Here is a 17,416-nt window from a genome sequence, read left to right on the forward strand (position 1 = left end):
TTACTTGTTTTATAACAGAGCAAAAAAATAAATAAAAATAATGCTAGATAATAAATTTGTATAGCTTTTATCTATCTCCTACTACTTACAATTTATTTATTAAGTAAAACCTTACTTATTCAAATTAACTCATTTAAATTAGCCATGCATAGTGGAACAAGAAGCCTTTTAAAAGAGAATTTGCACATGATCTGTTTAACATCACAACAGCAATAACTGAGTTTTTTCCTCAATCCAAACTACCTAAATTTGTATACAACAGACCCGAGAAATGAGCAATAAAAAGATCTGAAAGCAAAAGAACAGACTCAAAGACAGAGTAAGCTAACAAAGTTTGTCATGGCACAAACTATTAAATGGGAAGCACTAAGTTAACACATTTCCATGGAAAATAAGCTTCTGCTTGGTTTAACTAGAGAAAACCCATCAGTAGGATTTTTCAATGAACTATAAAAATGACCAGCAAGTTTTCTCTTCATAATCACCTCCTTGATGATTTTTGTTTGGGGATCCATACGTCCCTCACATGCCAATATGACACATATGAACTTCCATCAGTAGAGAGTATCCTTCGATTACTATTTTAGTGAAAATATAGATTTACACCAATACACTAGCTCAACTTTTATTCATGAAACATTCTACATTTTTGCTAAGCAGATGGTCTAGGTGAGGAGCTTTTACTGTAATCAAGAGATGTATTAAAAATACCACTTTCAAAGAGACTGAACTTCTCTCCCTGGCTTCAAGATCCCTCCAAAGAGGAATGGCTCTTGGAGTGAGGAGGGCAGAGTCAGACTCTTGGCTTCATGAGTTTGAACTCCTGAGTATGTCATTTAACCTTTTGATTCTATATGAGAATCTTATGCTAGATATTTCATGAGATTGTTGTAAAAATAATACATGTCAAAGAAATGTTTTGTAAACTGGCTATTTTTGGTATTTAAAAAAATTCTGCTTCTTTGGGGTTATTACAGTCATTCTCTACATGGAAGCTGTTATATGTCTGTATGTTTTTTGGAGTAAGAGGAAAAGAAGAACAAGTACCAAAATGGATATGTTTGGCCATGTGGTCTTTACTCCTCCTGGAGAGTAACAATTTCCGAATCTATTTAAGAAATGTTGAAATTACAGCAATTAACAGAAAATGACACTGGTGTTTCTTTAAACACACAGAGGCACTAAGAGCTATCTCCCCTATTATTTGCTAACTACTGTAGTTTGTCTCCATACTCAAACATTTCTAAATATTCCATGTCCTACCCAGAAAGAAAGCTAAGTTCATGGTCTATCATAAATGGAATAAAATCCTTTATAGCACTCACATGAATATCTGAGGAAAAAATCAGAAGGAAAACACACAAAGTTGTATGTTGTATGAAACCTGTTTACCGTTACAGTATGTTAATTGTCAAAACGTCAAAATCTAAGCCTCCACAGTATCTCTACTTATTGTGTTGCTTTGTTAAGTTGAGTAACTCTCTTGTTCACCACTAAAAATATCCTAAAGATTTTGTTAAATAACCAGATTAGGAGGCATGATGAACAGTCTGAGAGAAGCATTTAGTTTCATAAAAAATCCTGATCATGAGGATTTAGCTACCAATTATCCATGTCTACCCCAAACTCACACTCAGAAGTTACTTCATGGGAATGATTAATTATAAATAAAAGAATGTTATGTTATCAAAAAAGTTACCATACACCAGGAATCCCCTGTCAACAAAGATAGCTTAACTCCTTAAGGAAAATAGCACAGGACAATCACTTAATCTAACTGAAATCCATCCTGTTCTATCTTTTACACACAAACCGGTACTATGGGTTGTAAATGTAATATTTACATGTAAATTTTGTAAACGTAAACATAAAATGTAAAATTGAGATCATTACTAAATGATCAATTTGCCTATCTTCATCTTCATCACCAAAAACAACATAATCCCTTCATTCAATTAATTACTGGAAAATATTCAATCACCTATGTAACCCCAACAAAGCATGGTCAGCTAGCTTTGGCTCAATGACTAGGTCTACCTGCTATTTATGGAATAAATTTTTCTGATTTTTTTTGAGACTGAGATCAAATTATACCATCTTAAATATTTTTTAATTATGTTATTCCTCCTACCTCATGATAATTCTTGGTCAGCCATTCCTTAATGGTGCTGAGGGCAATGATGGAAGCAGGCTCATTTGGGAATCCTAAGTGAAGAGCAGAATAAAACAAATGAACAAAAATAGATGATGGTAATAGAGAATTCAATCACGGTATGACACTGAATTTTTCTCATTTAAGCAGTATTCAATTCAACCAATTACTAGTGAGCAAGACAGGTCTCAGTAAGGTACCCATGGATATGAAGCCCATAATCATACATACAAGGCATTAAGTAGATGAGTCCTATACCAGTCTAGCATTAACAATCAAAAAGGATTTAACTATTTCTTGGATTCTACAACAGAATCAATTAAAATGTATTTACATTTGCCTAATAGTTTTCAAAGCACTTTCATATAATAGTCTCATAAGGGTGCTCAGATTAAGCTTTATTACCCTCAGTTTACAAACCAAGAAAATATGGCTAGGGAATACATGTGGTTGACCTAGGGTCATGGGCCAGCAGTACTCAAGCAATGAACTGGCACAAGATAGGGCAAACAACTAGCCATACCACTGAAAGTTGTTATCAGAATTCAAAGAAGATAATGCCTGCTCCATTTAGGCCCACTGGAAATTATATTTGAGGTTAAGATAACATGAATTGACCTGGTTGTGATCTATGGATTTGGTTTTGGAAAGATGGGAAGAATGACACTTAATACTATGTCCTAGTGAGCAGTAGCAGACATAATCAGAATTTCTAAAATCCTTCCAGAATATCTCTTTAGCTTCTATAAATCAAACATATTCCTGAACTTGCAGAATCATCAAACACTATGCCAATAAAATGTGTGTGAAGGAATAACCTTACAAATTATATATTTATGGGGCATAAAGAAGAAAATATGGGAGTGACTATTCTTTTGAAACTATTTCTTTAAGTTCACTGATGGCTTCCTAATCACTAAATCTTATATAGGCAATCACTCATTCAATCAGTCTTCATCTCTTTCTATATTAGATGTGCTTGACTAGTTTTCCATGTTTCAATACCACTTCCCTCCTTGATTTTCTTTTAAAAAATTTTTTTTACTGTTTTAAAGTATATAACACAGTGGATTTTGATATGTCCACAAATTTGTGAAAACATCACCAGTAACTCCAGAATATTTTCATCATTCCCACAAAAGATTCTGTGCCCACTAATAGTCACTTCTCAATCTCCCTCTACCCCAGCCCCTGGCAACTATAAATCTGCTTTTTGTGTCTATAGATTTGAAGATTCTCCTCCTGGATTTTTCAGCACAGCCTTCTATGTTTCCTCCTACTTATTTGAGCTCCCCTGGCTCCTTTTTTCTAGAAGCATCCATTAAATGTAAGCCATTCCAAACAACTAAACTGAGCCTTCATCTTTATACTCTGTGTTAGCCGGCTACAGCATCATCTGCTAACATGCCTTTTAATCAAGGGGCTTCCATGACATTGTTCTGTACAGATGCAGAAAGAGGAAGGTATTGCTGAAATGGGGAGATCTGGGATTTAAAAGATGTAGTTTTATTGGAAGGCACGTACATATTCTAGTAGTTCATACTAATGGTTTAAATCTCATTAGACTTTCAGAGAAAATATGAGAGAAGAGGAACAATAGAGAAAAGATGTTTGTTCACATTTCCAAGAATAAATGTTGCTTTTCTGATTAGGTTTTACCCACACACTTTGTAACAGAGTGCATTATGAAAGGGGACAGAACAAAGCAGGGCCAAGCTCCACTGACCACTGTCATATTAGAGAGAGAACCACTGTCATAGGAAAAATGTGCACAACTTTTCAAACTTTGTAAATTCATCTGTGACATTTGAGACTGTGGATTTGTTTTCAACTGTTTCATCTATTGATGTTTTCCTTAAATGAAGGCTTCAAAATATAAAACCCTTAAAATAAAACCTGTTAATTAGCTCATTCATTAAGCAAATTATTATTGAACCAGAAAAGAGAAGATATATAGACATGTTTAATGAGCCCCTGTCCTCTAAAATCCAAAGTCAGAGGGAGGAAATAAACAAGATGCAAGCACGGCAAGTGAATCAGGGATGTGGGGACACAGACAAGGGGAACTAAGCAAGAAATAGGAGGCTTTCTAGGAAGTGATAGAATGTTTGGGAAGAGAACAATAAAGCTCTTGAGAGACACTGTCCTCAGAAGTATGTTGTGAGCAATCAGGAATTAATGGAAAAGGTGAGTGAAGTGATGGGAGGTAGAAAAAAAAGGAGTCCCTGTGGACTGCAAAGAAAAAGCAAGAGGCTTGGATGGACATATGTGGTTAGGAGTTAACCACAGGGGGCTTTCCTAGTTTAGCTTCCCCACACCCCAAGTTTAACTCCTACATTTGTAATCATCTGGATACCTCCCCTTGAGGCACTCCTGAATCAGAAATGTAATGTGTGTTATTCAACAAAATGAACTTCTACCAGTCTTTCTAGCTTCTTCTCATGGTTATATCACTCTCCTAAACACTGCTGTAGTATTTGACTGCTTACTCCCCTGATAACTGAGTCCTCTGAAATATTTTATACCACCCCTTTCTTTCCTTCTTTGCCCTCTGATCTCATTCAAAAACCAATCAGTCCTCACTCTAATTACTGTAGTTAACTCATAATTGTGCTGCTTGGTCATGGTCCCTTCTACAATCTGTTCAGCACACCACTTCCAAGTTATCCTTCCTAAGATAGAGTTACCACAACCTTACACAGAGCAATAGCAGCCATAGGGACTCTCCAGCAACTACAGAGTAAACTATAGCTCCTTAGCTGGACATGATACACCACAAGGAGCCTTTCTAGACTTGGGCCTTAGTTTTCCCTATTTATTCTCCTCCCATGAAATTCTTCTCCAACTTTTTGATGTGCTTAAGAAGTACTTAAATCATAAGATTATAGGGCTATATAAAGCTAATACATACTGTAATCATGCTCAGTCACAATGGCCGTCAGCATTAACCTTTAGAAGACATAATTCCCCACAGAGAAATTATAAAAAGTCTCACAGAACCATGGCAACTACAGTCAGTTCTCAATTATATGTGACCTCCAGGTCACTTTCCCACATTTATCAAAGCCTCTGGCACTGAGCTATGCTTTTCATCTCTATCTCAAGGCTTGCCATAACCGTGGGTGACTTCAATGTCCAATAAGATGACCCACTGAACACCTGGCCTGCCAATTCCATGACCCGGTCATTTTTGATAGCCACCTCCACTCCACCGCTTCCCTAGATCACACCCTGCTCCCTGATGCAACATTTTCATTCCCAAATTACTAACTTAAGCATGCTTTCTCAAAACCTGTTCTCTCTTTAGTTTGTTCTGTTACTTTCCAAAGGATGTCCTTTATAAGCATTTGAAGCCCAAACTAGTGCTAACATTTCCTGCCTGAATGATATGACTCTTTCCTACCTCTCTAGGCTCTTCTCACACTGTATCACTCTTTGCTTCCTCCACTTCAGCTACACTGACCTTCTTTCTGTTCTTTGAATGTGGCATGTTTCCTTTTGCTTTATGCCAGAAAGCCTTGCTCATGCTGTATCTTCTTCCTGAAATGACATTATCCCCCTCTTTTCCTAGCTTATTTTAACTTTTATTTATCCTTTGCTCAGTCACCACTTCTCCAGAGAAGGCTTCTTCTGCAATAATGACTCCCTACTTGAGGCTTTCATAACATCATGTACCTTTCCCTGGCGGTACTTGCCATAGCTTCAATTTTACATTTATTTATGTACATATTTGATTAATAATCCTAGTAGAGTGAAAGCTCTTAGGAGGCAGATGCCACATCTGTTTTTTGCTTATTGCTGTATCCCTAAACCATTGCTGGCACCTAGAAGATCATCAGTAAATATGTGTTGAATGAGTGAATGGACTGTGGACTTGTGAATCACTGTACTGATAGCAGGAAAGGGTGAGCACTGGGAGGACAGGGGTGTTTACCTCTAGAGCCTCAGAAGGTGAAAGGATCCTGAGATATCCAAGTGCAATGATATATCCACATTATCCTGTTTCATCCCTGAGGGGGAACTACTGAGAAGATGCATATGAGAGAACAGAGTTCCTAATGGAATGAAATGCTGTAATCAATTAAAAAGGGAGGGATATATCAAGACAAATGTCCCTGAAAATATGTCTTCTTTCAGTGGGCATATATCTATAGAAGATGAAGTATGGTGTTCAGAGGAAACAGCAACAGCACAATTCTTTGTCCACTTAACTGCAAGATCCCAAGGGTTACAACTAAGACCAGTGAATAGAGAGGATAGATTTTTGCTCAGGGATGGGCTCCTGATGACAGTAAGGCCTGCCTTAGGAGGTCACAATGTATTCTGGTCACCAGAGGGCTTTTGTTCAAAAAAGCAGGATGGCCACCCAGAGGGAAGGCTGCAGACAAGCTTTAGATGAATCATTGAATTAAATGACATAGAAAATCTCTTCCAAGTATGAGGGTCAATGAGGCTGAACAAGCCATTAATAATTTAGGGCCAGGCGTGCAGAGAATTATAGATGTGTGTGCCCAGGTGTGCATAGAATCTGTGCTTTTGCTGGCATTCCAGAGCTTAGTTCCTTCTTCATTAGGATAGATTATTAAAATTAACTTCTGTTGTGAATATTGAAGTGGATTGATAGAATGTTAAGTGATTTTTTCTTTTTATTTACTTTTATATTGAAACTAATTGCAAACTTTTTACATACGCACATATGTACACACATACATACATACATACATACACACACACATACAGCCCTTACCCAAATCAAGACATAAAACATTTCCAGCACCTCAGAAAACTGCCTTGTCCCAAATCAATACCTACCCCATGAAACAATCTGCTATTCTCTCTTCTATTGTCACAGGTTTTTCTATTTTGACACTTCACGTACATGGACATACAATGTGCACCCTTTTTTGTCCAAACTTTCCAGCATTATGCCTGCTGATTTATCCATGTTGTTACATACAGCAGAAGCTTATTCTTCTTTTCTGCAGTGTTGCATTCCATTATATGAATATGCCACAATTTATTTAGCTAGTCTAGTGTCGATGGAGAAGTGGGTTGTTTCCAGTTTTGAGCTATTAGGAATGAAGTTGCCATGAACATTCTTATATATGTCATTTGATGGACACGAGCACTGTTTATGTTGAGTATATACCTGGGAATTGGAGCTACTGGTCCATCGCTTAAGCAGACATTTAACTCTGGTAGATTCTGCCAGTTTTCCAAAGCAGTTTTACCAATTTACACTCTTACCAGAATTATATCAACAGAATATTAAACATTTTGAACAAAAGTGGTAAAAACTGAAGCAGAAAGTTCAATTTACAATAGTTTTTATCCATGGTACACCAAATAACTCATTAGACAGATATTTTCTTTTAGTCAGTTATGAAGCAGATATTTCTCTTTTAATCAAATTGCAGAAAGATCTAGCAATGGAGACTCACTGAAGATCCTACCTAGCCATTGGACTATTTGTTTGTGGGAATTGTTAAAAATCCAAAATGGTTTCAACAGAATTAAAATGAATCTGGTTTTGACCTTGCCATAGACAATGTCCCTTTCTAGGTTTCATTCTTTTTTTTTTTTTTTAACCANCACTTCTCTAGGTTTCATTCTTTTTTCTTTTGCTGTTGTTGATAATTCCAATATCTTCAACTTTGTCCCCTGTTCTGACATAAAAACTAAATATGTTCTCCTGATATAAAAAAACACTTTCTGCAAACTGGTGTTTGTCAGAGGGGAGGTAGATGTGTAGTGGGGAAGGGAGTGAAACAGGTGAAGGGGATTAAGAGTACACATCTCGATGAGCCCTGAGTAATGTATAGAGTTTTTTATCATTATATTATAAGCCTGAAACTAATATAACACTGTGTCGGTTATACTTGAATAAAAGGATAATAAAAATAAATAAAATAAAAAACATTCTACTGAAAATCTGGCATACTCTACTGAAATAAAGATAGACATAATTTACTTTGCCAGTAAAACTACCTTTTTTGTAGGCGGAAGCAATGGATCATCTTTTGTTTTAAACCTAAAATGATGGTATGCTTGCAGCTCTAGATTACCCTATCATCGAAAGGCATACGGTAATACCTTAAGTCAATTATTTCAAAAAAGTTCTTACTGCAAAAAAATATCAAATTGAACATATCATTATCATGCATTAAAATGTTATTAACCCCCTCTACCATGTATAGTCTAGCCAGGGCCTCGCTCTCTTACATTCCCTGCAACATCCCTGTCGACCCCAGTCACCAGAAGTCACGTCTGCCTTAAATGTGGACGCCTTTCTAGCAGTTGTAAGAATAAAACAACCTAGATATCAATGCCCAGGCAAAGCTCACACACATAAAAACCACCATTTATGAGCTGAATTGTTTTATTTTAGCCCTATAATATCACCCCACCAAGAAGGGCACTTGATCCAAAGCTGTGATAAAACACTGGTGGCCATCCTAACCAGCCCTCAGTGGCTAGAAGCACCAAATTGGTACTGAATTGCCATAAATATCCAGAAGTTAGAAACAAGAGTTAAAAAAACAAAAACAAAAACAAAAACAAAACAAAACCACCCTGGAATGCTGCACATTAAATTCACATTCACTTTTGAGTTCTCCCTTCCTATCAAGTCTTTAAAGCAAGTTGGTGGGTTTTTTTCTACTTACACACAAAGTCAGGCAAAATACTATGCAGGTATTAAATATGGGGTTTTCAGCATTGATAAAAATCTCAGACTGTCCTAAATGAGAGGGATGTATCACTGGGTTTATTGAAATATTAACATCAGTTGAACTGAGATTGTCAGTGTTGACTCTCAATGCAAAATTACACTTTGCTTCAATTTTGAGACAGTATAACCATAACAGTTTCCATCTTAGCACAAAAATTCTGGTGTGGACCAAAGGGTTATGACATAGTATACTTTACAAGATCAAGTAAAAGGAGATGAAGAGTGAGATGAGTTGTGTCTTTCTCAGAACATTCCTAATCAATACTCCTTGAACACACACACACACACGCACCTGCCTTTGGTCAGGAGGAGAGGTAGGGGGATACAGTTGGAGGGTGCATAGGGGTATGGGGCTGTGGGGTTCTGGAGGCATGGGGTGTATGGATGGGCAAGAAGGAAGTATAGGGAAACGAATTTATTTTTTAATCTCAAAATGTCTTTTGTCAACCCCTTCCCCCAGGCCTCCTTCCAAGACATAAAAGCAATTCTGATAGCAAGATGAAATCAAATTACTTGAAAGAAATGAGCTGAAGGAGGCTCACCGTTAAGCAATCGCTAGAGCAGCCACTCAGACAATTCTGGCTAAAGGCTGAGTTTCACAAAAGATAAAACAGGTGAAGTAATAAGAGTGACACTGGCCTCTGTGACTGCAGTGAGCACAGCAGCAGAATGCTAAAGAGGGTGCCACTGGTTTTCCTCAGGAGAGCAAAGGGCACCACAGTAGTCGAGAGTAAGACATTCCCAGCCTGTCAGTAAGATGGTGGGCTCTCAGCTGGTGTTGAAAGGGCAGGTTGGTGTAAAATATGCACATATATACATAATGTGGCATAATAACAAGTTCAGTAGCCACAGCAGATGCTGACAACACTACACACATCCCCTTGGTACATGGCACCCTTGAATACTGGCTTGAGTTACAACCACTAGCACCTGCAGCCTTTTAACTGAGGGTATCCATAGTGACACCACACATGGGGCAGGTCCAAAGTGTCAGGGAATCAAGGCCACTAGAACATTCCTTAAGCCATGTTTAATGAGAGATGGTGAATAAATATCCCAACTCACTCATTCCTTGGGCAAGATAACACTGAGGTGCTTGCTTTCTACAGTTTCCTTGAGTTGCCCGGTGGGGATTACCCACCAGTTGTTCATAGTGGCAAATTGCACTCTTATTGTCTTCTTTCCCTGAAATTATCTCCCAGATTAACTACATGAACTCAAACCCTTGCCTCTGAGTCTGCTTTTGAGGAAAGCCAAACAACGACTGCAATCAACACACATTTATGAACTTGAAAAAATGAGATCATGTCTTATCTGATATCACCCATTCTTTCAACTTTTCTATTTGTAAGGTCTGGCACATGTATAGTAGATACATGTTTTATAAATTACTTAATGATATGGAGGAAATAAGTTGGAACTTGTCAGCATGGAAGCCCAAGTGTATTTTACTTTGGCGAGGGGGGAGTGTAGAGGTCATATAGGTTAGGCTCACATTGGCATGTAAGCCTGGCCCCACTGGACAGAAATCTTAAAACCACAGTAAACTGTTGTTGTTGCTGCTGCTGCTAACATTTATTGAGTAGTTATTATGTACATGTCACTCTACCTAGCATTTATATGTATTATCTTAATCTCCACAACAACCCGATGAAAAGAACAAGGGAGAATAATCGAAGATGAGTTGGTCTATAAATGAACAGTGACTTTAGTGTATTCAGGGAGGCATTGGTCAAAGAGAATTAATTTGGATTTATATTAAAAACTACCAAGAGGTAGTTTTCATACCAAGAGGTATGAAAAATGCAGTCTAACTGTTATGTGAGTGTTATTAGACTCAGTATCAATCACTAACGTGGTTTAGACCAGCATATGCTCGAAGAGGAAGCAAAGATATTGCATGTGGTCATGGGTGGCATGGGTGGGAGCCTAGGCTGTTCTTAAGAACCCTGGCACCTCTGGCATCCACATAAAATTGCTTGAAACTTCAGAACTCCCTTCAAGATGTGTATAATCTTTCCCATTTTATATAATAAAGGTGACTCTCAAAGAACCTAAGCAAGGGGCAGGGCCAATACCCAAGCCTGGGTCTGCATGACTTTCATCCATACCCTAGCTGAGTGTCTGCTTATTGCTTATCCTCGCACATCCATAGAAATGGAATTTACCATAATCCCTCTCCTTCAGAGGATCCCCTTCTGGTGCAACACTATTTCAAACTCCAAGGAAAGGCAATGAAATTCGAGGCACCTATGATGAGAAAGCTTGTTTCAGTGTGCCAAGCACAGGGCCTCTGGCCTGGCCACACCCAATAGACCTGGGGTCACTGATACCTTGCCCTCATTCTCGAGTGGCAGCACCCACTCTACCATTTAATCCCTGCTTTGAAGAGTATGGATGGGGCCCAAGGAGTCCCCTTGGGATTGTAGAAAAGCTGATGGTTCAGATGGTACAAATATTCTTCAACATATAGGTATCTTCATTCTGGACACAATTATAACCTATAAATTTGAAATTAACTGGATCAGAACTTCTGTGCATCATCCCTGTCTCCATGTTCCTGCCTTACCCTTTATTTTATTGAGCTCAGCACTGATTTTCCTAGCAGGACCTCTAGGGTTAGTCATATATAAAAGGGGGAAGGAAACTTCTGTAGTTCTTATCATTATACTCTCTTCACACCGATTCTTTCATTTCACTTGACATTATGTGTGCCACAGCAAGTGATACTCCATAAATTCTACCATATTCAGCCTCAGACTTTTTGCTTTCACCTACTTAAAACATTGTGCAACATGAAGTTTTCCTTTCAAGTTGTCTTTCCTCTGCTCTGCAAAGCGGGAATCAATGAGCAGCATTTTTATGGGACACAAGGTTACAATCTATGCAAGCTTCATCAGCTTCTCAAACTTATGAGCTCTCACTTCTATTTCTGAGGGTATTTTTAAAATCATCTTTTGCCTAAGGAATTATAATAATGACCAAAGAAATGGCTCGTGAAACAAATGCTATTCTATGCAAGCTGTTCCTACTAACCTTGAATAAGTCTCTTGAGAAAGGAGAGAAAGATCTTATAGAATCACCTGGAACAGAAGATTTCTAATATTTTCTTTTAAAAGAATATTTTCCCTACAGGGGTAATCAAGGGAGTTCATCAAGGGCATCACCTTTGAGTAGGAAAGATTTATACTGGAATCTACTGAAAGAAAAAAATGAAGTTTCTACTTTTGAACTGATGGCACCCTGTGGTATATGGACCTTGTAGCCAATGATTTTTCTAAACACAAAGCACACCACATCATGCCCATGCTAAGAGGGGGCAGTGGCTTGCTCCACACTTATGACCGAAGTCCAAACTCCTCATTTTGGCTTTCAGAGCACATGTGTGGCCCTCCTCATACTTTGACATGCCATCTATCCTATGTATTTGGTTACCATGAGTAACCCCACTGGAATATGAACTCCATGAGGCATAGCCCTTATCTGTCTTATTCACCTTTCCACCTTCAATGCTCAGAGCAAAGTATGTGCTCAATAAGCTGTGAAGCTCCCTAACATCCTGAAATGATTTTATGCCACCTAAAGCCTGAGAAAATCATCTCTCTCATTGGAGGGAAGGAAACAAACTAATTCTGTGCGGCTCTCTTGTGCTTGCTGGCCAAGAACCCCCACAACACATGTGACCTTGGCACAACCTAAAGGCATGGACTTAAGAGAATGAGAACTAGGTCCCCTTGGCTTTAGGTCCAATACACACCTCTTGAGCTTCTGTGACCTTCAAGCTGGGGCAGAGAACAGGAGCTGTTTAAGGAACACACTGTTATAGAGGGTCTCGTAGCTTTAACTGTCACTGAGTCAGAGGCATGAAACCACACATTTCCTAAAAAGTTTTATGTTCCCACCTGCACAGCCAGGTTGCAAGTTTCTCCTGAATGACATGCACTGAATATTTTCAACACAACTCCTGGCAGCATTAACCATGACACCATAACATGGAAGAAGAGAAGTTAGTTCCCAGAGCCCCTGCTTATTGGTTTTTACTCTCCAGCAATTAGCCAAGGTCCCTTGAAGGCCTAAGTTTGCAAACTGCCCTCCTAATTCCAGGAATTTCTCTGAAGTTTCTCAGTGATCTACCCTTCTGCAATAAACACTCAGCATGGAGAGGTTCTCCTCTTCACATATGAATGTTAAGACAGACCTTGGCTGCCATACTTTATCTTCTGAGGTCCATCTGAACCAGTCTCCAGATTTCAGCATGTGACATTTTCTTAAATAGGGCTGGTGCAGTTGGTGAGAACTCCACTCTATGCTTTGATAGAATTTACAGTGGCAGCTACTCTTTTGCTGAGCAACACAGAGATTAATCCAATCTTAGGAACTCAGACTGTGATTAAAAATAACACATTACTTGATATAATTATATAATTTCTATGATTAAAAATGTCTTTTGATATAATTAAAGCCCACTGGACTGCATCATCCTGAAAATAATTTTCAAAGACACTCTGAAAGATCACAAGTGAGAAATTCTGGAAGTTTCTCTGTTGTGACAGAGAACACAGTTTGATGTGAGCAGTGATGCCACCATTAGACTGCTATGTCTCTTTTTGACAGTTTGGCTTCTGATGTGCTGGATTGGATAGGCATACGGAATTCTTCACTCCTCTTTGTCACACTCTATGCCATCTCATTTTGCAAAACTATCTTGTAAGAGGAGTGTATTTCCCTGTGTCACTGATGTTGAGTCTGACCATGTGACTCCCTTTGGCCAATGGGATGGGAGCAAATGTGAGACTTTAAGAGCATTCAGTGGCATAGAAAGGGAATGTTCCAAGTAGCCACTGCACTTTCAGATTGGAACCTTAAGTGAGGCAGGTGAAACAGAGTAAGCACTACCAGAAGCCTGGGACCCAGGTCAGTGGGGCCCAGCCCAGCCTCAGTCAGTCAAACCCAGCCAATCTGCAGAACTGTGAACAAGAAAATAAATGCTATTTGCTGTTAGCCACCAGGTTTTCGAGGTTGTTTGTAATGCAGAAATATCTGACTGATATATTGAGCAAGCACTGATACACTTTTTGAAATCCCACTGAGGATGTACAGCCCTCAGGAGTGGTTTTTCTTCCTATCTAGGTCTTTGCCATTTTTGGAAGATGATTTCACTTGTTGACTATTCAGGGTAAAAATATTATATCCATAATAAATTGTGCATATTACTGCAAAGAATTCAAAGAAGCATGGGGATTGGTTCAAGAGAAACCCTGGAATAAGGAAAAGAGAAAAGCCTTATTAGATATTGCATCCTGCCATGAAAACTGCAATCTGTGTGAATACAGCATGTTTCTTTTTATTTCATTTTTTTAAGATTTTATTCTTAAGTAATCTCTCGGCCAACGTGGGGCTTGAACTCACAACACTGAGATCAAGAGTCACAGGCTGCACTGCTGAGCCAGCCAAGTGTTTCTACAAAGTATGTTTCTATTCTTCAGTGCTCACACCTATAACACGGGGATAAGGCTACCCTCTTGATGTGAAGATTAAATAGAATAAGTCACATATCCTTTGCTCCTCACAGATCTTATTTAGGTCCCTCTCCCTGCATTTACCTGTTTTACTTATAGGTGTGAGAAAGCTGAAAGATATAATGAAGCCTAAAGGTACATGAATGCTATTCCTCCCCTGAAGCCTGGCAACCCAGCTGGGAGCTCAAAGCTCTTCCATGTGCCCTGGAGTCACAGCCTCAGATGAAGGTGTGATAAGTTGTTTCTCCTGGTAGCCTGGAAACAGATTTACAGTACATATTTTTCCCCAGAATCCATTCCTAGTACTAGAAAATATAATTTTTTGGTAAGAGAAACAAATAGTAGAAGAGGAGGTACTAACAAAGTGACTTCACTTACAGCTAACCCTCTGAATTGTACCATATTTACTGTTGTCAAGTATTGGCATTCAAAAGACCCTTGGGTCTAACCCAAGTTAGACCTTCAAATCACTACACTTTGGATTTCACAACATCCCAGTGATATGATGAATATGCTTCTGTAACAAATGTAAAACAGATTTCGAGTGGCCTGAACATGGCCTCTGATTCATCGCAGATATGACCTTTTCCTCTTCTATCTAGAACATTCCCTTCACTGGCTTTAGATTTCTAAGGTTTACCCACACATAAGACATTGTTCCTGAAATTGCCCAGAGAGATGTAATTGGAAGTGATGCATGTACCATTTCCCTCAAACAGACAGAATACGGCTCATTCCTCTTAACCACAGTGAAGTACTTGGGGGATAGTAAGCATTTGAGAATGATAAGAGAATGGAAGAGACCAAATAAGCCACAGAATTGTAAAGGAGGAAAACTGCATTTTAAAATGCAAATTTCCCACAATGCTTATCATTGTCAGTCTTAATAATGAATGACAGTGTTTCACCAACCATGAGCTCTAGACCAAGTTTGTGGTAGCATAATGAAATCCGAGAAGGGCATATTTCTCATCAAAAATCAATTTGTTCTCCGGCTTGAGCTCTAGGAAGTAGACACAAGATAGCATGAAGTTGTAATGTGCCATAAAACCTGCCAGGACCAGAATAGAAGTTTAGGGGGTGCTTTTAGTGCGAATAAATATCCACTTAAACATAAATGTTAAAGATTTATTTTGACAGATCTCTTTAGGAAGTTGGAACTTTTGTGTACACTCAAAGGTATTCCTGAGAGAAAAATAAAGCAGATGTTTGCACAGTATTTTACATATGTGACACCTGACATTTTTTTTTTTTCTTAAGAAGCAGAATGACGTTCTGGCACACGAAAGGCTTGGAAGTTGTCACTCCCTCCTAGCAAGTGATAGGCTGAACAAACAAATCCACAACGTTTCTTAGATTTATTAGAGCAGTGAGGTCCCAGGGCAAATCTTTGTCCCTCCAAACTGTAGGAACAGGCAGGTGATTGCAGAGACCCACAATTTCATGGAGCAACAGCCCTTTAACAGAAACATCCACAGGAACCAGTATGAGGGAAGAGAAACCTAAACTGTAGTTGAGGAATTGTTGGAGCTTGGGGGACATGTCTAGAGTTAAAAACTCCAGAGCGGCCTAGCCTTAAGGTGCCCACTCCACTTTTGTAAGTTTTATCTCCAGGAGCTCGACCAGGTTTTGCCACAGTGAATATTAAAAAACAAAAAAACAAAAAAACAAAAACAAAAACAAAAAAAACACCCTTATGCCATTTAAGGTAATACCTTGGCTTGGGAATATAAATTGTTCTGGAAACATGCTTGTAATCTGAATCATTTGCATATCAACGCGAATTTAAAGAACCATTGTCACAGTTGTGATCTTGTGACATATGGCATTAAGTACTACTCGTACTGCAAGACACAGCTCATTTATCAAGTTAAATTTTATTAGAAATGTTTGCTCTTCTTGCAGAACGCTTGCGGAACAAGTTACTTGCAATCCAAGGTTTTACTGTGTTTTGAAAGAAGCCTCTCTGTTCTCAATAATACCTGCCTTCAGGAGAAACTAGGTTACCAGAGTCTAAACTCCCTGGGGAAAGGGCAATATTCTAGTCCAACCGGCTCTAGCCATCCATCCACACCGGGGAAGGAAAACACCCAACCGTAGCCCACGCTAGTCATCCTATCTCACCTGAAGAGGGAAAGAGGGGAAATAAGAAGCACTTGTGACATTCACAGCTCAAAGTCATGGGCTCAGTAATAATGACTGAGACCTAGGCGGGGACTAGACCATGTTTCCCTCCTCCACACCTCACCACCACATTAGTAAAACCTATTTACTATAGTTCCAGTTACCAAGTACATCATGTTCAGCTATCAAGAAAAAAATTCAAAGCATATTAAAAAGCAAAAATCATAGTTTGAAGAGGATTCAGATATGGCAGCAATGTTGGATGATTCATATGCTAAGTATTCTAATGGGTGAAGTACATAGCATACAAAACAGATGGGCAATACAGGGAGAGGGACAGAAATTCTAGGAAAGAATCAGAAAGACGTGCTTGAGATCAAAATCATTATAACAGAAATGAAGGATGCTTTTGTAGGGCTCATTAGTAGACCAGACACAGCCGAAGAAAGCACCTCTGAGTTTGAGGATATAGAAAATTTGGAAGTCAATAGAAACTTCCAAAATGGAACTAAAAGAGGAGAACAGAATATCCAAGAACTGTGGAACAACTGCATATGAATAACAGGAATATCAAAGGATGTCATGTGGCACTCTCTGTACCTTCCAGATACTTTTGTTGTGAATCTAAAACTGCTCTAAAAAAGTTAATAAAATAAGATAAAATAAAATGAAGTAAAATAAAGCAAAAGAAAAGAAAAGAAAAGAACAGCTCTCAGCTTTGACAGATGAACTAATTTCTGGCTACTATTTCTGGCACATATTTTTTAAAGTTCATTTACTTATTCTGAGAGAAAGACAGAGAGAGAGAGAGAGAGTGAGAGAAAGAGAGAAAGAGAGAGAGCAGGGGAGGGGTAGGGAGAGAGAAAGAATCCTAGGCAGGCTCCACTCTGT

The 17,416-nt window shown here is 38.6% G+C and overlaps 1 protein-coding gene across 1 annotated transcript in view; it reads right to left on the reverse strand.

Annotated features, from left to right (window-relative positions):
- Positions 1-943: 943 nt before the first annotated feature.
- LOC144242559 (ADP-ribose glycohydrolase MACROD2-like) overlaps positions 944-17,416 on the reverse strand; it is a 1,445,873-nt gene continuing 1,429,400 nt past the window's right edge. The window contains exons 7-8 of the mRNA XM_077777528.1: positions 2,132-2,205; positions 944-1,108 (exon numbers count right to left, since the gene is read on the reverse strand). Coding sequence (XP_077633654.1) covers positions 944-1,108; positions 2,132-2,205 — 239 coding nt within the window. The remainder of the gene's footprint in view (positions 1,109-2,131; positions 2,206-17,416) is intronic.

The sequence above is a fragment of the Crocuta crocuta genome, unplaced genomic scaffold (genome assembly GCF_008692635.1).
Source record: "Crocuta crocuta isolate KB4526 unplaced genomic scaffold, BGI_CrCroc_1.0 scaffold187, whole genome shotgun sequence".
Classification (NCBI taxonomy): domain Eukaryota; kingdom Metazoa; phylum Chordata; class Mammalia; order Carnivora; family Hyaenidae; genus Crocuta; species Crocuta crocuta.